Raw genomic sequence first — 21,320 nt, forward strand, 5'->3', positions numbered from 1 at the left:
GCATCTCCTTTCTTAAACAAGCATCTAAGAGCATAAACCAGTGCAGAAACAGACTAATACGAATACATGTTTTACCCAAACTAAAATATGGTGGTTTTGACACAACAATTTCAAAGTTTTAACTTAAAACTGTCACAAATTGGTGTTAAAAATTGAATTAAAAAAAGTGAATTATATTTTTTTACATCCGCGTTTTCTGTATATAAAAAAAAACACACACACTCAAACTAAAAACATTTGTATTTGACTCAAGTTTTGATGTTTTTTATAGGTTTATTTGTCTGCATTCCGAGCACCTTTATTCTGAAAATCCCTTTTGCGCGGTGATGACCATTACTTTTAAATACCCCGGATGTAGACCGTTCTCTCCCTGGTTTAAAAATTCCCAGCATTCGTTGTTCCTGGTTACTCATCTCTCCGCCATTTTCAGAGTTGGTTGGCGCAGTTCTTCCCCCCCCGCTCCCCATTACGTTCAGTTTATAAGGTCACTTGCGAATAGCGTCGAAGATTGTCTTCGATAACACAGTTTCTTTTTTAGAAGGACACTAAACTGCGCAACAAAAAACAAAAAAAAGATGGCAGACGAGCAGGCTGAGAAGACTAACGTGCCCGAACAAGAAGGCCCGCAGCAGCAGCAGCCTCCGCCGCAGCAGCAGCAGCCAGGGTGAGTCCATTCATAGAGGTTCCTTTGTTGGAGCACAGTCAACGGTAAAGATTCGAACTCATTCAAAAAACAGAACGTTCACTTAGTCGCATCCTTATAAGGTAATAATATAAATCAATGATACAAGGCCCACAATGTCTTAAAGGTCGTTGTAATGAGATTAGCTGCTTATAGGAGGCGTGTTTGGGACCCGTCTAATTACAGGTCGCATCCCTCCATTTTACGCAACACTAAGTAGCGTTAATATATGTGCAGTTTACGTGTTAATCTCAAATATATGCACCTTTTTTTTATTCTTATGTTCTTTTGCAATTTGATCCCACACGTTAAACACATACACGGTATTGTAATTGCGCAGCACAGGCCTACTACCGGTGCCTCCGAGCAGCGGCCTTGCCACGCGGCCGAAGTGCAATTGTCTCAATTTTTAGACTATAAAAGCAGTTCACAACACTGTAATTGTGTTCTTATTGATATTATAAACAGTACTTTAACCACGTACTCTTTTAAAACATAAAATAGTTCACCAGTTTTAGGCCCACTATTTGAGTTAAATGCACTAATGGCCTCGTTTTGGCCACTTTAAAGGAGCAATGCATGAGATAAATCAAAATGCAAATGTGCCTGCAGTAAATGTATTTATCTCCTACGGGTCCCCGCTAGCTGCCTTTTTGGCTTTGCATCTACATCCCCCAGAAGCTAATCATGCGTAATTCTATACCTTCATGGGCTCACTTATAAAACTCACTGTTTACTGATGTGTCTTTACAGAGAAGTGAATGGTAAACCCAAACATGAACCCAATTCAAGCAGGAAGGAGAGGCCCCAGAAGAGAGGTGGAGGCGGTGGGCGCTATGAACCCTATGGAAACGTCAACAAAAGATACCGCGTTTTCGTCAGCAACATCCCATACGATGTCAAATGGCAAGCTCTCAAAGACCTGATGAAAGAAAAAGGTAAGGTGTTTGGACACGACAAACAGATTTAGCATCCAGGGTCATTTTGTTTGACCACTTCAGCTTTGAAGGGTTCATTTTTGGGATTTGTGCAGAAACTTAAGTTGTACAATGTTGCTTGAGATCCCGTGGGAGTTATCTGGAACAAAGGTTTTGGACGAGGTCTGTCAACTAAGGTGTTGCTGCAGACTTGTACAAGTGCAATGAACCTGGATGTTAGAATGAACATTTTTTTCTCCATCGAGATTAGTGAAACCTATTGTGGTTTTTGTGAAGTGGGGTTTGTATATGTGTTAAGCCGGTCCACTACTGGGAAAATCCAATGGCTTGGGATCTTGAGCGGCATGTTGAGATGCTTCTCCCCAAGAAATCCAAAAACATACATTACATTGCCATAATGTAATGATTTTTGCCCAGAAAACAAGAGACAAGTTGCTCCCAGTTGCAACATGTAATTTAAGGTTTAAAACATGAGCTCTCATGATATATAAAAATTAAATAATTTGTGATGCAGCAACATCGGATTAGCCTTAATTTCTCTCATAAATGTACATATGGATTTACATGGGCTGTTACTCATGTAGTTATGGGATATTGGAATGATATAAGTAATGCGCTAAATTGGCATTCACTTGTAATTAAAGCATGTGTTAAGAAGGGTACAATCCTTTTTCAGAAGGAGTGCCTGGTATTCGTTCAATGACAACTGACTGTGGAGTTAAATTGCATTTTCTCTTTTAGGTGTGACCTTGACAAGCAAATGTTTTCTCAGCAGATCTCCATATCGTGCCAAACACGGCCATGCGTTGGAGTTTTCTTTGGGGTACAGGTCTACAAAATGAAGCAACTTCTTATGCACTGTCCTTGTCTCTAGAGGTTTGGTCACTGATGTCCATTCGCTGAACAGACGTGATCTGGAATGAATGCGTGGCTGTGGTCGACGCTGAATCAAAATTCTGATATTGTGCGTTTTAAGGAACAGGTCCACTTTAAGAACATGTTTTTATCCACTAAGAGAATGCATTTATTAAGATAATGGGTAGTTTCTAGCTGTAGGTTTTCTACTCAGACTCAGTTGATGGGCTAATGTATCGTTGCATGGGTCTGATGTTTTAAAATGGCGACATTTGACAAAGTATGCAGAGGTTTGCAATGAAATGGACTGATGCATTGAACGGGTTTTGCCTACGTGAAATTATTGGGTCAATTACCGTCAGGTAGGAGGTGGTGGTCACGGCATTATATCCAAATAGGCAGGCTGAAGGCCATTTCAACAGTTGTTGTCCTCAGTCGATTGCTTTTGGTGCTTCGGAAGAATTCAACAAGGACAGGCTAAGAGGTCTTACATTTTTTTAATAAAGACTCATGGCTTGCTTTTTGTAGACCTGTACCATATTGTGCTGCTGCTGGGGGAAGGCGCAGGACTGGCAGTCTGAGCTCACTGTCACCGGCCACCCTACTTGTGTGTCTGCTCTAAACCCCCATTGTTCTCTCGGCTTCTCTCCCCTTGGTGTGTGTCGTCTCTGGAATCTGATTTGTAGTGGGTGAGGTAACGTACGTGGAACACTTAATGGACGCAGAAGGCAAATCGAGGGTAAGTGCAAATACATACAAATAAAACATGAATAATCCTAGACAAACCTGTGTTTGTCAGCTTTGGTGTCTTCATTTTCATTGTTGGAAATTGTTCAGCTTCAGATACCTGGTGGAGTGTGTGAGATGGTGACATGCTGGAGGCGTGTTTTTATTTGGTGTCGTTTGTGGCACTGACTTGATGTCATCCTGAGGGTTGATGCTCTTATAAAAAAAGGACTTCAGCTTTCTTTGTAGCCAATCCTGTGGGATTGCAGTATCTGAGTGAAAAAGTCCCTTTGGTGGCTGGATTTGCTCCTCATGAACTAAAGGGGTCTAGTTTGCAAGAGGTTGTTACAAGGCTGGTAGATGGTTGTTAAATATAACTCATTCCGTAGAACAGCTTTACTGGAAACGTTGCCTCCAATATCTTAGTAGTGGGGAATCCGATCTTACTGTGGATTTTCTGCCCTTTGGATGTTGGGGAACAATACTCTTTAATATTCACCAGACCTGCCTGCATTGTGCTATAATAATTTTTATGTTGAAGCACAGAGTTGTGGCCAAGGCTGTGGGCTTGTGTGAACTTATGATTGTGCATGAAATTTAAAAATTTTGCTTCCATATTTTGTAAATTAAAACATCTATTTTAGCAACTGCTTTTACTAATTTTAATTGTTTACTCCTTTTGTTGCGGCCCGTTCTGATGTCTCCTTTTCTCTCCAACAATGAAGGGTTGTGCGTAAGTAGTTTATCCACTTAAAAGCATTTTCAGCATTTTTTGTGTTGTGCCTTTCAGCTTGACAAAATGGAAAGGGTAGTTATTTAATTATGGGAGTTTACTTGATTTCTCTTACATGATATTCTGTATATTTCTGTCAGTGTTGTTGAGTTTAGGACTGAAGAGCTTATGAAGAAAGCGGTGGAGAAGGTCAACAAGCACAACCTCAATGGACGTCCCCTGAAAGTGAAAGAGGTAGGCCACAGCACAAATAACCGAATAAATCAAAGTGCAGCAAAGTTATCAAAATCTCAGTCGAATATTTTTCCTTTGTCACATTTTCATGCTCTTTGTTAGGACCCTGATGGTGTGATTGCTCAGAGAGAGATGAACAAGACTCAGGGTGGAGGTCATCCGGGGGCCATGGTGGAATGGGCGGAATGGGAGGAATGGGTGGAATGGATCGCATGAACATGGAACGTATGGGTCCAGGACCAAATGGCTCCGTAGTCAACATTCCTCCTAGCCTGATGAACAACCCCAACATCCCTAACGAGATCATACATGGTCTCCAGGCTGGCAGGATTGGCATGACTGTCTTTGTGGCCAATGTGAGTCTTCCAGAGTTGTCCTATTGTTGTTCTAAAAAATGTAATCTTTAATTTAAGCCAATAAATGATGGTATTTTTATTTAATAAAATAACTTGCAAATAGTTCCAGCGATACCTTTTTTTTAGTGTTAATTTATTCAGCTGTTAATTTAATCTAACATATGGTGAGAAACCGTAGTTAAGTTTGCCATGTCTTGTGGATAAGCAAGTAACACCTGAAAAATGTTCCTTGTGCCTGCAGCTTGACTACAAAGTGGGCTGGAAGAAGCTGAAAGAGGTTTTCAGCATGGCAGGCATGGTGGTGAGGGCCGACATTCTGGAGGACAAGGATGGGAAGAGCAGAGGCATGGGAACAGTGACATTTGATATGCCCATTGAAGCAGTCCAAGCTGTCTGTATCCTTTTTTGAAAAAAATGTTGGATTCTGATCCCTTTTTATATGCATGGACGGTCAAATCAGTAGAATCGCGTTGTTTCAAAATCTCTCTGGTGCCCTTTCCTTAATGATTTCACAGCTATGTTTAATGGGCAGCTGTTGTTCAACAGAGTCATGCACGTCAAACTGGTATGTTGCCTAAATCTCACTGTACATTGGCTCACATTATAACTGAAGAACATAGTCTAAATGCATTTATGTATATTTTTTTTCTTACAGGATGAGAAATCCCTGCCCAAAGATTTTGGTCCACCTGACAGAGCTGCTTCTGCTCTTCCCCGTAAGTATTCATGTAGCTTTCTTCACTAATATTCATGAAAGGATAAACAAAGGCCGTGTGGTTGTTAATTAAATACTTTAAATGATTTTAACCACAGTATCCTCACCGTTTAAATTTAGCTGCTTCAGAACTGCACCGGTGATATCACAGGTGCCGTTACAGTATTGGGTAGAAACAAGCAGGTAGCACCAGTGTCTTTATTCGCCACTTGCATTTATCTGAAGATACACACTTGGTGGTCTGTCAGAAGCCTTTTGGGCCTTGCTGAGTTACTGAATATTTTGATATAGAACAAACATTTCATTAATTTGTGCTTCCACTGCAGCTTTGATACTAAAGAATGGTAATACTGTGGATTTGTAAAAAAAAAAAAAAAAAACTATTTGTACAGACACACAATTTTTAGACAATATCTTGTACCCATTTCTTCTTCCCAGGTGGCCTGAGTGGTATTGGTTTGGGCCTGGGACCTGGTGGCCAGCCCATTGATGCTACCCAGCTCAATAGAGGAGGAGGAGGAGGTGGTGGCGGTGGAGGAATGGGCAACATGGGCCCTGGAGGTAGCTAGCTCCAGTGTTTTTTTGTTTTGCTTTTTTGTTAATCTGGGTTAAATGCTTAACTTTAACAGTTGTTTTCAAGGTTAGGAATATGCCTTCAATTTGGATAAACTCTTTGAGAAATATTACATTTTCAGCATAGTATCTGGTTTTATCTACACAATCACTCATACCAACAATCTTTTTAGTATTTGAAATGAAGTGATCCAGTCATCATATTAAATCATTATCAAAGCATACATCAAAGTTAATATGAACAGCTGGTAAAACAAAGTGACGAAATACATTGATTGCTTTGCATATAAAATAATTATTTCGTATTTATTGCAATTTCATTTATAGTAACAATTTAGATGCGATTTGTCTTGAAATTATTGGTTGAGGTACCTTGAAAGAGACTTGTCTTGTTTTTGCTCTTAAAAGTCTGTCCGACCCCTGACAAAGGATAAGTAAAATCAGTGGCTTATCATCACTCTTCTTACTTGCAGGAATGGATGGAATGGGCTTTGGTAACATGGGAGGTCGTATGGGAGGAGGAGGTGGTGGTGGAGGAGGAGGAGGCGGTGGCAGTGGCGGAGGAGGTATGTACTGAACATCTTCAAGTAGCTTCGCCCTAACTATATGTACCTCAACTGCTGCATGGTATAATTTAAATAATGTTAGGAGAACATTTGCAACGAGTTTTTACCTCCATTGCCAACAGCTGAACAGTGAGCGTAGCCAGATGGAATATGTATATATCAACAATTTTATATTTTAAGCACCTAGACTCTGCCAGAGTGAATTATGAGTTTTAGTCACTAGGACTTAAACGCCTTCATGATGTACCGTACCCAGCCCGTCAATCTTTCTCTGGTTGTGTCCGCTGATATAAGACTTTCTTCTCCTCTGTTCAAGGAATGGACAACTTTGGAGGAATGAACAACATGGATCGTTTTGGTTCTTCCGGAATGGGCAGAATGAACGGTAAGGAGACGTGTTGACAAATCCAAAGCAGACGTGGAACTCTTTCACGTTTCGCTGGATGTTTCTAATGGTTTCATCTCTTGCATTGTCAGAGATGGACCGTGGGATTGGTGGTGCTTTTGACAGGGAGTTTGGGCGAAATGAAATGGGCATGTCTCGCAATAATTTTGGTGACTCCTTTGAAAGAGGAATGGGTTAGTATTTCCAGGATTTGTTTTGATTTTCTTCAGATAACTAATCTGATTAACCGGATCAGATGCAATTTTCACTTCAGCGTTGATAGTCGATGTAACAGTTTATTTCTTTTTTTTTTTTTTTTTCTTTTTTTTGTTAACTTGCCTTTACAGGAAACTCTCTGGGTATGGACCGCATGAGCTCTGGAATGGACCGCATGGGAGCCAACATGGACCGCATGGCAGGGATGGATCGGATGGGCATGGAGAGGATGGACCGCGGGTCTGACCTGGAGAGGCTCGGTTCTGGTTTCGACCGGATGGGCTCAGGGATGGAACGTCTGGGGCCCAGTATGGACAGGCTTGGACCAGGTCTGGACCGTATGAGCTCCACCATCGACCGCCTCGGCCCAGCTGGGTTCGATCGCCTAGGCCCGTCTGGTTTGGATCGCATGGGATCTAGCCTGGACTTCGGCGCCCCAATGGGTATGGATCGCTTGGGCAACACCGGGCTTGACCGCATGGCCACCGGGTTCGACCGCATAGGCTCCACTGGAGGACTTGACCGCTTCCCCGCCGGTGGCATCGACCGCATGGGCTCTGGCATGGATCGGATGGGGTCTGGAGGAGTTGGTGGTCAGTTTGATCGCTCTGGAGAAATGGATCGTGGATTTGTCGGGAATACCTTTGGAGGAGCCGGAGGGCCTGGAACTGGAGGAAGCAATGTCAGGAAGGGATGCCAGATCTTTGTCAGAAATGTAAGTATTGATCTTAAGGGTAGTTGGACTTTTTTTGGACTTAATTTTTTCTTGCGTATGATTGTAATTTATATGAAATCATTTTTGTTTCTCCAGCTGCCATTTGACTTCAACTGGAAGATGCTGAAGGATACCTTCAACACATGTGGTAAGAGTAGTTATAGTCTGCAAGTACTGGAGAAAATCAATTATTGTCTGCCATTTTACATCAAGCTGACTTGTAACATTTGATCCCCTCCTTCTGCAGGCATGGTCCAGTATGCTGATATCAAGATGGAGAACGGCAAGTCCAAGGGCTGTGGTGTGGTTCGCTTCGACACCCCTGAAACTGCTGAGCGTGTCTGCCGGACCATGAATGGCTATCGGCTGAACGGAAGAGAAATTGATGTCAGGATTGATAGAAATGCATAAATAATTTGTCTGTTACATCTGACATTTCATTTAGTCCCTAAAAAGTCCAAGCGCTCTGTATCTTCTAATTTGCCCATCGGATATTCATTATATTCACTTGGTTTGTTAGATATTTGTAACAGTGAAAATGTTATTTTAGTTAGTAACTTGTCACAGTGAACGTGTTTTTAGTTTTTGATTTAGTTTTACTTTCTTTATTTTAGAGACCAAATTTTTAATTTTCTTTCTGTCCTGCTTCACCTGTCATTGCCTTTTGTTCTGTAAGGTGTTTTGATAAATAAACCTCCGTATTTGAAATGCCTTGTCTTCAGTTTTGTTATTGCATTGCTGGTAATAGTGGATTTGTAAATTAACAATTGAGATTACACATTTATATCTCGTGGTTGGGGTATTTTTGCCAGATTAATCACGTATTAAAGTTACACTCTACGATAATAAACTACAGTATAATAGTGCGGATAAATGCACGAGGTTAAAGGATGCCAGTGTGAGCGACACACGTGAGGATAATTCGCTCTGGAGCGAGCTGTTTAACTCTCACGAGCGCCTCTGGTGGAAGTAGGGGGTCATCACCGGAAGAAGGTCACAGCCATTACATTCAAGATGGCGACCCCCTTGTGTCAGTGTTACCAGGTGAGTGCCTGGGACTTTATGATGCAAACACATTACTGCATGTCAGCGCCACGAACAAGTACAGACATCTCAAACGGTGCTTTAGAACGACCAGTTTCACCAGGCTGGGAGGGTTGGATTATTTATATTATTTACCTGCTGAGGCTAATAACGTAGCGTTGGCTAGCTAACTTAGCTAACTTGGCTATTTGAATATTCAGGTGGAGTTTTAACTCTGAACCGAACTAATTATTTTTCGACTTTTGACTCTATTTCCTGCCTATCTCTACCACTTAAAACATGGCAGCAGTTGCTTCCTGGTTGTCGAGCAGGCTATTAAAGTGTGAAGGTGTCTATATGTCTGTTTCCAGATCTGTGTAAGAAGAGGCTGTGTGGCATTCCCTTCCCCTCACCTGCTCCTTCACAACAGACCCAATGTCTACAGGACACGTGGGCTCCTCACGTGTTCTGCACAGGTACGAACACGTGACATGCTGTGTTTCTTCCATGCTGTGTTTCTGGGTGTTCTGAAGCTGTGTAATGCTTTTCCTCTGTGGAGAGAGAGCTTTTTACTGTGTCTGGTTGGATTCTGCTCAGCACTACAGTTGAGACAGACTTATTCTTGCTTTTTGTTTTTGGATAGTATTGTTGTAACCTAACAAAATGAATAAACGCTCTACTGCCAGGTATTGGGTACACCAAGGAAAAACTGATGCAGTCTAGAACAATAGTCCTGCAGCAAAACCTACCTTCAGGAAGTTCAGTGGAGAAGTGAGGTCTGCTTTGGGAGATGAACTGTGCTGTTGAGTTGTCTCATTATACTGAGAGTTTCTATTATTGAGCTTACCCTGGTTGATGTAAATGAAGGGAACAAAATGATCGAAACACCTGCCAGTATAATGCGACACAGTTCAACAGAATCACAAACTACCGCCTTCATAGATACCTTTAACTTGAATCAACACCTCTAACTGAACATCATAACCTTCATAAATGTATTTATGCAGGACTGTTGGATGAGACTGCATTCATTTGCAAAAAAAAGCAGGATCACTTAAAAATGACAGATATGAAACAAAGCTGACATTTGCAAATACTTTTTTAAAAAACTCAAATGAAAGCACGCCATGCTGAAACATCAGCTCTTAGCATGAAGTCTACTACGGTGCATATCTATCATTATAATATGCTCCTGCTTACTTTATTATACTTGTTTCCTTCCTAAAGTTTATCACGACGTCTTGATCATTTGGGTAAACCTGCAGGTCATACATTTAAGTTTAATTAAACTGGTCTAGACATAAATTAATTGTGCATGTTGTTTCTTATTCATACCAACTAGGTGCCTCAGTCCCGTCCTCTGCAGGTAAGGTATTTGTCAGGGGAGAGAGGTGGCAGAAAAGGTTTCCTGGGGGAATTTCTGGACAACATTAAGCAGGAGCTAAACAAGAACAACGAAATGAAAGACAGCATCAAGAAGTTCCGGGAAGAGGCCAAAAAACTGGATGAGTCGGATGCATTGAAACAAGCTCGAAGGAAATATGTTAGTATTTACACAGCATTATCCAATATCCATTTCATTATGAAAAGGGAGAGTTAGGGTTTGCCAATAACCCGCTCTCTATTTCCCAGAAAACTATAGAGTCGGAAACAGTGAAGACCTCCGACATTCTCAAGAAGAAGTTTGGAAACATCTCGGAGACAGTTAAAGAGGTAAATGCGATAAGTATCTCAATCAGATGCAGCCTTTCTGTCGATTGTCCTATGATAGATATGATTTACGAGTTGATCTATCCACTTTTACAATATGTGTGTGTTTGTTTGTGTCTTTGCACGTGAACAGGGGCTCGGGGAGGTCAGTCGTACAGAAATTGGGAAGAAAATCAAGGATGGGATGGAGGAAGCAGCCAAATCGGCGAAGACCTCGGCAGAGTCCGTCTCTAAAAGTGGAGAGATGTTGGGAAAGACTGGTGCCTTCAGAGCAATATCACAGGTATGGAGTCACTGTGCACACCATGATGCAGATATATGTCCCTGTTTACCAGAAGTTAAACCGCATTCTTTGTTTATTTGTTTCAACTGAATAAACTAAAGATACTTGTGCATTGATATCTAATATTGAGCTATTTTAAGAGGCAGAAGTGACTGAGAAGACAAAAAAAGATAAAACAAATAGATGGAAGAATGCACAAACAGTCAACTGATCATTAATCAATAATATTTCACTTAATTTTGTGCACTGCTCTCTCTCTCTGTTGAATAATATTAATGTTATTTTGAGTTGAATTAGGAATAAAAGAAACTCAGAGTCCTGTAAATGATATATCTGGAACTTATTTGTTGTTCTCTCGTCTGCTCCCTGTTCATCGATCTTCAGGGCATGGAGAGTGTGAAGAAAGAGATCGGTGATCTGGGTCACACCGGCCCTTACCGGCCTCCTGCCAGGCTCAGGAAGAGGAGCGAGTTCTCCTCCAAGGGGGCGGGGGATGACAGCAAGGTCTTCGAAGCCAACGAGTACGTGAGTGCCCTCTACTTTACCCTCATACTGGGAGGGGAACACCTCTTATGTTCAGAGATGGCTGATACCAAACGGCCTAATAGAGTCTAATTATTACTTTAAATAAAAGGGAAATAAAACCAATTCAGGGCTGAAAAAATGTGAGATCTGAGAGTCACATCTGGTGAGGTACCAACAGACTACTCAACTTAATCTGAAGCAGTAAATTGGAAGAAAGATAAGCAAACCGTTGTCTGATGTTGTTTTCCAGAAGAGACACTGGTGAGTAGTCGTTCTGTTTGGAATAAGAGTAACAGTTGTCAAAGCTGAACCTTGATAATATTCCCAGTATTTCCTTTACATTACTGTAATTCTTTGGAATGTAAATACTGCAGTGTTTTCCTTTCTGGGTTGATTTTGTTGAATGTGATTGTCAGTATGACCCAGCAAGTCAGCAGGAACGCCCGTTTCCCTCGGTCGGCTGTTTGAAACATTACTTTGTGTTTCCTTCAGGGAAGCAATGGGTGTGGTGCTCCACAAAGACTCCAAATGGTTCCAGCAGTGGAAGGACTTCAAAGACAACAATATGGTCTTCAACCGTAAGGACTAACTGATCTCTCTTTCTCTCTCTCTGCATCCCTGGTTGTTTACTCAAAGTCAGCCTTCAATGAGTGCATCAGCAATTCTCTGCTGTATGTACAGGATGTGATATGAAGTCCAACCCTACTAGCATAAAGAACATTTAAATATATACATTAAACAAATATAAGGTTTGTCCTGCATGTGATGCTGCTATTGTCTGGGTTTTTACATAGCTCTCTGGTGATATAAATGAATCTATAGCAAACTTCCAAACGTGTACCAACCTGTGTAAGATATATTTGTGCCTGGAACCGGATGGCTTGGAACTCTTTAATAACCTTTAAAGCTGACGAGGCTTAAAAAAATAAGCATTTACTGAAAGAGCCAGTTAATAGAAGGTCCTGCAATGGGATTAGGTCAAGCGTGTGTGAAACTTGGTTAATAAAAATGTACAACACTAGGCTGATTTAGTCAATAGTGTGCACATTAGCTAGGGGAAAAAAGTTGATGATTAATGATGTTTGGTCCGGTGAAAAAAATGACCTGGGTTACAGTTGGGATATTGTGCACAGTCAACAGATTCACAGCTATGTAGTTTGTCATAGCTTTTGTTGCAGCATCAACAGATTTTTTACTCTACCCTAAATACTGTGAAATACTGTGAACCAGTACATCAGTTTTGCACTGCGGCTTTTTAGTGTTATCACACAGTCAGTGTTCTGTTTAAAGACTTTTTATTTAATGCAGTGGGAGACCGCAGTTTTTAAAATCTAAAATGCAAAGAGGCACGAAGCTCGGACAACCCGCTGCCACTTTAACCACACGCATTAGATATTGCTTGTGGAAGGGGTGAAGGTGTCCAGTGGGAAATGTTTGCACCGTCGCCAAATACATGTTCATGTTGTGTGTGTGTGTGTGTGTGTGTGTGGTGTGTGTGTGTGTGTGTCTGTGTGAGTGGACTGAAGAGGACTTGTATTGGAATCTTACAATGCTTCATCAATCACCCGGCAGCGATGCACTGCAGCCTTTTGCTGAGCCTTTAGTTTTTAGCCTTTTCATTCCTCACGTTATCCAAACACTTCATATTTTTGACAGGAACAATGATGTCTAGTTTCTGTATATGAACTTACTGTGACTATTGAAGGGTTTGCTGATCTGACAGAGAGTTTTTTTCCCATCCTCTTTGTGTGTATATGTACGAAGGAGATAGACACCTCAGGTTTCAGCTTAAGATCATGCTCTTTTTATCTTTCTTTCACTGCAGGGTTCTTTGAGATGAAGATGAAGTATGATGAAAGTGAAAACACCCTCATCAGAGCGTCTCGTGCCGTCACCGACAGGATGACTGACCTCATAGGTGAGAGACCTCTGGTTTGAGAGTGTGCATTAATCACAGTGAGAGGTCAAATCAAACTGCAACAGAGAAGATACCACGGTTGTGTGTATCCTAGGGTTTCTACAGGTCCCCAAATATATATTTTCAATCATTTACATGATATTCTACAGCTTAAAGATAACGTTTATTTTTCAATTTTATGTAAAGGCAGATTTAGTTTGCATCTTAACTAGATCAGAATAGAATCAGCTTTGTTCGCCATGTATGCATATGCATACAAGTAGTTTGACTTTTTTTCCCGCTCTAAATGAGAATGAGAAGCAGGGTAAGGAAAATACAGTTAATGGCACAGATTGTAAGTAAGACTTATGAGCCCAGCAGTAGGTCAGTTGATATCACCAACTTCTTTTGTCACAAAGGTTTTAACACATGTAACTTCTTAGCCACAGTCTGTTCTCCAGCCTATTATCCGTTTGCTCAATGCCATGTGTTTCCGGTCCTCGTGTGTGTTTAGGTGGACTGTTTTCTAAGACGGAGATGTCTGAGGTGCTAACAGAGATTTTAAAGGCGGACCCATCCTTTGACAAGGATTTCTTCCTCAAACAGTGTGAACGAGATATCATCCCCAATATACTGGAGGTACTTTGGACTGCAAACAACACTTTTGCAATACCAGAGTCTGTGTATGACATAAAATGTTTTATTTCTAATCAGGATTTTGTGACTGTGATCAGGATGTACAATAAAACAAAGGTTGAGCTCTGTCGTCAGTTCTTGATTTACCCTTTGAGATCTATCCAGGAAGTTTTTTAAGATGACGTTTGCTCTCTCTCCATGCAGGCGATGATCCGAGGGGAGCTGGAGATATTGAAGGACTGGTGTTATGAAGCGGTACGGCTTTTCTCAATCTCTAACTCTGAGCATGAAGTGCTGAAACACAGATACCAAAGGCTTCTTTTGTTACAGATGTGTATAGCAGCAGTTAGACTGCCCTGAGAGCACATTGGTGTACTTATTGAGCGGGCATATCTCGATAAAGTGTTTACTCATGGTGTTCTCTTCTCTTTCTTCATATTGGGTGTGTAGACATACAGCCAGCTGGCACACCCGCTTCAGCAAGCCAAGGCCATGGGACTTCAGTTCGACTCTAAGATCCTGGACATTGACAATATTGATGTAAGTTTCTCCAGACTACATTATACAAGACTAACAGTGAAGCCTTGAGTGTTGACCCTCCACGACACTCCCAGGTTTTACTGACTCTTAAGTAAGTCACTAGTTTGCTTTTAAAACAGGTGTTTGACGAGTAAATGAATGAATTAAGCATTTGCCTCACGCCAAGAGCGGTTAAATTGTAGGTACCGGTTGAAATATTTTAGAAAACAAATTGAATCAACATAAATAGTTTAAAACAAGTGAAACTGGTTAAGGTGAGCAGATTTACAATCAAAGCATGAATAGATGTTGCTGTTCTTCTAATACTTGAATGCTATCTAACAATGACATTTGTTGGTTCAGTAAAGTATGTGTGTATCCTCTACCTCAGTTGGCCATGGGGAAGATGATGGACCAGGGTCCAGTGCTGATTATCACCTTCCAGGCTCAGTTAGTCATGGTGATCCGAAACACTAAAGGAGAGGTGGTGGAGGGAGACCCTGTAAGTTACACACACACACACACACACACACACACACACACACACACACACACACACACACACACACACACACACACACACACACACACACACGAACACACACACACGAACAAGTACACAAACACTACCTTGACTTGATATAATTTGTTATATGTTAAAAGTATAGAACATTTAAAACACGTAAATGCATTTGTGGCATGTAATGTTGCAGAAATAATAGACCTTTGAAATAATCGACCTCTGCAACTGGTATTTGGGGTATCATGCATGCTGGTTCACTGGAGTAGCTTACTGGCACACATCGTTAATGTAATCAATATCACCTGTGGTTTTCCTTCTATAACAAGTCCAGACTTCTGCTGTGAAAAAAGTCCATACTAAGCTTTCGCTGGCATTTTCTCATTATCATAAATATGGTAGAAATCCTTGTAAAAGCTGGACCAAGAACATTTTACAAGACAATTAAGCAACTTTTTATTTGGGCATGACATTTATTTAGACCCCAGACCCAGGCTAAAGCTTTATTGGTCATAAATCAGCCATATTGTCCACTCAGGGCTCCTCAGGGACACCAAAATTGGTAAAGGTATCTACTCGGTACAATGCATTTGGCATCCGCCCAGTGTTCAGATTTAAAGACTACTGCATGAGGATTAATGATGGATGTACTGTTTTATCAGCTGGATCCAAATGTCTGGACATAATGACAGACTCCCCTATGGACTGCAGTATTAAATGTCTCCTACACAACTTCTCACTGTGACTCATCCGCTCACAGACCCTTTAAATCTTTTTCAACTTTCTTACTTTCTGGGATGTATTGCAATTGGCTATACACAGCTCACTAATATACAATTTGAGCAATCACCTTTAGTGGCTAGTTATTTGTCTGTTCTAGGTCTCAGATAGACAAACATATAAAACCCAACATGGCTTACATAAGTAGAGATACCAAATATCAGTAGATTTGCTTGGTAGTGCTACTTCATAAATGCAGGTTTAAAAAAAACAGGTGTATATACGTATGTATGTACATATCATGAAACTGAAAAAGAGAAAAATTAACTTAATGAATGGTCTTTGTGCTTGCTGCTCGCTGTCTACAGCCAGTGACTGCTCACAGATGTACCCAGGCTGCTGTCAGCTATATAAAACAGGGAATTTTGCAGGATTACAGCAGCAGAGAGGATCGTGCAAACAAGAGACAGAGTAAAAATTTTTAAAAAAAGATCAAAACTAATATCATTTTTTTCTATGGGTGTTTTTCTGTTACTAGTTTTCCATATGTTTTTTCTGTTACTATCCAATCCTATTGATTGTTAATGCTGAACTTGCTTATCTTAAAGCTAGTGGAGCCTTGAGTTTACATTCCCTGAAGAAGACTGACTGAAACATGTGACTTATTGAGATTATATTGATATGACTTATTGATCACAAAGCTACGTTTAAGTCTAGCCTTTTCTTTGGGTCTCATGGTGTACATAAGACTAACATAACCACAAAATGTCTTTATATTTGATTTCTCTTAGTGTCTGTCTTTGCTGTTCTACAATGATGCAGAAGAATCGAACAGCTAAGGATAAGTGTCTCTCTAAGTGTTTTTTTCTCTCTGCAGGAAAAAGTGCTGAGGATGATGTATGTGTGGGCTCTATGTCGTGACCAGGAGGAGCTCAACCCATTAGCTGCCTGGAGACTACTTGATCTCTCCGCCTCTAGCACCGAACAGATACTCTAGCTCTTTGATATGCACAGATCCCTCAGAGAGAGAACATACTGTCCCTGAGCAGGCTGTGAAAGAGGGGGGAGGAGGGAGATGGAGATGAGGGACAGACGAGGTGGACATGGGACAACAGAAATATTGTGGCGTAGTGTTGCTAAACGGGTCTCACACTAGAGGGCAGTAGACCCCCAACAACACACACTCACCATATTTTCTTCAATGCCTGTATGGATGTCCATTTATTGAAACTGTGTGGTGCAGCACAACCGTTAACATTCAAGGGATACATGAAGTTATTTAACTGGTTCATTATTAAATCGAAAATATGGAAATCAAGGAAGCTGATTTGTAACTGAGCTCATGAACTTCAAGTTGATGTCAGAATGTCAAAAATCTCAGTCCTTCCCACTCTGTCTCCTCCTCTCTGAGGCGTTGTTATCTTGGTGGATGGCGGTGTGTTGTGGCCAATCAGTGCTTTCCTAGATCCTGCTTTGTATAATAATCGTCCAATGTAATTGTTAAAATGTGAATCTATATTTATTATGAAAAATAAAGATGATCCCTGTTTGGCACACTAGCAGACATTTCTAAACTTTCTTCCCTGCAAATGGTTAAGCTTCTCTCCTGATTTGGAGGATATCACATGATTCCTTCTAGGGCAGTTGCTAATTATTTTTTTGATTAAATCCTCAAGTGGGATTTCAGTATTAGCGTGTTTCCCAGAGGAAATATATCTGTCTCTGGGTGTCTTTATACAGTTTTACTTCCAGGGCGGAGCTAGAGCACTCATTTACTTGGAGTGAAGCTACATGTGAAAATGAACATGGCCATTTTGACATTAACACTATGTGCCATTATACAGTTGTGTTCAGATGAAACGCTTTGACATTCTGTGCTGTGAGGGCTTTTAAATCACTGCTACATGTTCAATGTGCCATGTCGTTGCCCTACGCACCAGAGTCATGTGGCCTACAATCAACCACCCAGACCTCCTATCTGACAAAGGCTTAATGTCACCCATTTCCCCAAGTCCCACCAATCATTTCTCATCCTTGTCAAATTACGTGTCCATGACGGGGTCAGAGGTCACCTCTGCAAACTCTCTTTGAAAAGCCTCTGCTGGCTGTGTGGGTAACTATATTCCACTGTAACACCTTTAGAGTTAATAGCTCTATTGACAAGTCATTTGGATTCATGTCAAAGACATTACACTTCATAACAAGTCTATCTAATGTAAAGATTTAATGGTGTTGGTTTTGTTTTGGTAACCCAACCATTTACTTCTGATTTGTTGCAGACTATAGTATACATAAGGCCAGAGAATGTAGATTGCAAACAAAGCTAAATCAAAATTTTGAATCTTTTTCCACTTTGTATGATGTAACCACCTCAATTAAAATGTTAGAACTTTTTTTATACTCTTGTTTTGGTCTGTTTTGTAATGCTATGATCTTAAAAGAGCAAATGCAATCTGGGCTGGATCCCCTGGAGGATTTCTGTGCTTCATTCAGGAAACATGTGCTTCACATGTGTCTGAGATGCTTTTGGGTGCAGGGTGCAGATGAGGGTGCAATCTCTCTCCAGTAGCTGTTCATCGTCCGCGGCAGCAGTCAGACAGCTCAGTACTGATGGTGGGATGCAGAGCAGCATGCAGCTCACACGCGGTAGGATTGATTACAGCAGCCTTGGGTGAGGATGTTGTGTGCTTTACTGTACGTCTGTCTGTACACGGAGCTCCACTGTTCCAGAGCCGTCCTGGATGATTGATCCTCTGGGTTGCTGAGTTGCGCTGAGGTTGCAGCTCCCCAATGTAGCGCTCATCGCTCAGGATGCACCCCTGGCAACTCACAAACACACACACACACACACACACACACACACACACACACACACACACACACACACACACACACACACACACACACACACAGCTCCCAACACAGGTATTCAGAGGAGCCACTCTGGAGAATTCACTACTGGGCATTGTGACCAAGAGAAGATCTGACACACATTTGTGAGTTTGTACTTTAGATTGATTTATACTGTACATGTGTGAAAATAAGCTTGCACTCAATATTTAGTCACCTTTAGGTTTTTTTGTGTTTATTCCCTGTTGGGTGCAGTTTCCTACAGGAGTGTTTTCATTTATCCAATGTTGTATTCAAACACTAACACCTGAGAAATAAGAAGCTACGTGTTGCACTTTGAGATGCTGTCAGAAAATTTAACCTGGAAGACCCAAATGTAACTAAACCTGGATACTCTAAAATAATCAGTTTGGTATTATCTTACCTCTAAAGCTTACTGCTTTAATGTTCAAGTACAGTTTGGTATACCTGAGAAATGCAAACGCCTCAACAAGAAAATTTATCAAGCTAACAAAAATGTTACCACATAATTATGTCATTAAACAAAAAAGTCCCGATGCTTGGAATGTAGGGAAACAATCTTTACTGCAAAGAAAATGGCCGGTATTAATGTAGAGTGTATCTTAATGAGAATGAATATGCAAACAAACAAAACATGCATGCTCCTATAAACTACCACCCTTCCAAATAATCCCCAGATTTGACCTTAAAACTAATTCTAATGCCAAACCTCAAAACTAAATGCAACTGTAAACCTGGTCGTAGCCCTAAAAGTAACCCCAGAAATGCTTACACAGATGTCTTCGCTTTGAAGGCTTACCTCATCTTACTCACCTTTTGGTCGTCTGACAAAAGCGCATTCACTCACACACATTTGGTCACACTATGCTTAAATACTGACTTCACCAGTTGCAATGAAAAACTCATGCACACATGGCTAATTAACAGTTTTGTGAAGTAAACTCAACAGGGATATTTAGTCTGACTCATACAAATACAGACTACAAACGTCATTGTCTGAAGAGCAAAGTCATAAAACATCATCAAAATGGAAGCAACATGTAAGAATAGAGCTAAAGTCCTTTAAATGTTAAATGTTCAGTTTGCTTTTTTGACCAAACTGAACAAAGAACAGTAAAATAAACGAAACAACGTGAGGCCAAATATTATTGACTGTGGCTTTCATAGCGATGACATTAAAGTAACTCACTGTGGTGTTAGGTTCCCTACCACTTATTGTTACTATTTAGCTTTATGTCACAAATGGAAAGCTTCCATCACATGTCATGTGTCTCTTGCCTGTCAGCCGTCCTTTATTTTAACATCCGGCCCGTTTCCTTTCTTTCCAGTCATCTGTCTGATGCTCCATTAACTATGCTGTCCTTCAGCTCCCCTGGCACCCAGTCTACTTAAGGGCGATTTAACCAGCATTGTCCTTTTCTCTAATCCTCATTCCATCTAATTAAAATCTGTACAGGTTAACTGCATTCTATCTCATATCTGATTACAGCAAATAGTAGAATCAACATGATGGCAGACAGACAATAACTGTCTTACTCATCCAAGTGACAAAGAAAAAACTCACTTATGCATCAGATGTTTTCCAATTGGCTTAATGCAACATGACATTGTTATTGCATGATCTGAAGTTGAGCACCAGATGTAAGAACTCTATGATGTTCCCCGTGCACAGTAGTCAGTATTTTGGAAAGAGCATGTGTATGCATGTGAAGGTGCTCTCTTCAGTGTAGTGGGGCACTGTGCCATCATGCCAATTCATGGTCACACAGGGAAGAGAACACACACCCTCACATTCATACATGCGGGAGTCAGACCACAGAGCGGGGAAAAGGTCCGGAGGGTGTCCCGGTGAGAGAGGCTTTATGAAGGACAGTGAAGTGTGTAAAGGAGCTCAGGAGCACAGGTGAACAGAAGACACGTGGGATCCTTTCTCCTCTTGTATAGAGACTTGAAATGGGGACACCTATTGGGGGGTTAATTATTGTAAAAAAAATTAAGAAAAACAAAAAAAAATCTGTTTTCTGTTTGTTGCATATGTGTTATTCTTCCTTTGTAGTCTTTTTGTTTCTTTGTGTAACCCCAGACCAGGTACAACATCATAGTTTCTAAGCAATCTGGTGCTTTTTTGTGCTTTTTCCTTTACCTCTGTTACATTTTGTTGGAGCCCAAAATCCAAAATAGACCAATAAAGCCAAAGTCATCTGCATGGTTACTTACCTCTGCAGCAAATTGAAATTTTCTGTTTTAGATGAACCGACCCAAATCATCTTTGCTGTGAATGTCTTTTAAGTGTTCCTGAAGAATGCAATTTATTGTTTTTTCACAAGCATATTATGACAAAAAGGTGAAGTAGCCTCTGTACCTTTGGCTGAGGACGGTTCAATAAAAGATCTTTGAGGATTTTGTTTGGGGATATTGCCCCACATTAAAATTAAATTTTTCTTTCAAAGTTTATCCTCTTCATCTTTTCATAAAGCTACCCTTGATATTGCAGCTCTAACAGTGGATCTAATATTGAGGAGCTTTTTTTGTCTTCCTATGAAAGTCAGTGGTCAATATATCCTTATCTCATTTTCATATATCACTCCTGTTCCATAAGATAAGACAGCAATACCAAATTTGGACATGTGTTATGAAAAAATCACTTTACCTTTAATAAAAATGAGAGAGAAAAGGCGATTGAGAAGTGTGGTCAGTGAGAAAGAGAGAGAGGTAGAGGGACAGACAGACAGAACTTGTTTAGCATTGGAAATGAGAGGCAAAGCAGGCAGCCAATTTATGGAGGGCCTGTTTAGCAGTAATGGGCAGTGAAAGTGCTCTAACCAGTCCCCCGTCTCACCCAAGCATGCACGTCCTGAGACTAGCAGGACGTGGCGGACGTGCTGGAACTCCCAGAACCAACATTACCACAGAAACATTGTT

The 21,320-nt window shown here is 40.9% G+C and overlaps 2 protein-coding genes across 2 annotated transcripts; both read left to right on the forward strand.

The window, feature by feature from the left end:
- Positions 1-383: 383 nt before the first annotated feature.
- Positions 384-8,394, forward strand: hnrnpm (heterogeneous nuclear ribonucleoprotein M). Its single transcript, XM_054602925.1, is given in 17 exon segments — positions 384-664; positions 1,436-1,620; positions 3,162-3,214; positions 3,927-3,934; positions 4,075-4,168; positions 4,271-4,322; positions 4,325-4,524; positions 4,766-4,919; positions 5,040-5,089; positions 5,180-5,240; positions 5,678-5,800; positions 6,286-6,378; positions 6,695-6,763; positions 6,856-6,957; positions 7,111-7,694; positions 7,791-7,842; positions 7,942-8,394. Coding segments are annotated over 17 exon segments (2,133 nt in total). The 5' UTR covers positions 384-575; the 3' UTR covers positions 8,106-8,394.
- Positions 8,395-8,669: 275 nt separating this feature from the next.
- On the forward strand, positions 8,670-17,891 carry timm44 (translocase of inner mitochondrial membrane 44 homolog (yeast)). The gene is made up of 13 exons (XM_054603030.1): positions 8,670-8,738; positions 9,089-9,193; positions 10,060-10,260; positions 10,350-10,430; positions 10,561-10,710; positions 11,095-11,231; positions 11,728-11,813; positions 13,061-13,153; positions 13,647-13,771; positions 13,973-14,023; positions 14,219-14,308; positions 14,679-14,789; positions 16,405-17,891. The coding sequence occupies exons 1-13, from the start codon at positions 8,709-8,711 to the stop codon at positions 16,522-16,524; spliced, it is 1,380 nt and encodes a 459-aa protein (XP_054459005.1). The 5' UTR covers positions 8,670-8,708; the 3' UTR covers positions 16,525-17,891.
- Positions 17,892-21,320: the final 3,429 nt, after the last annotated feature.

The sequence above is a fragment of the Anoplopoma fimbria genome, chromosome 8 (genome assembly GCF_027596085.1).
Source record: "Anoplopoma fimbria isolate UVic2021 breed Golden Eagle Sablefish chromosome 8, Afim_UVic_2022, whole genome shotgun sequence".
Classification (NCBI taxonomy): domain Eukaryota; kingdom Metazoa; phylum Chordata; class Actinopteri; order Perciformes; family Anoplopomatidae; genus Anoplopoma; species Anoplopoma fimbria.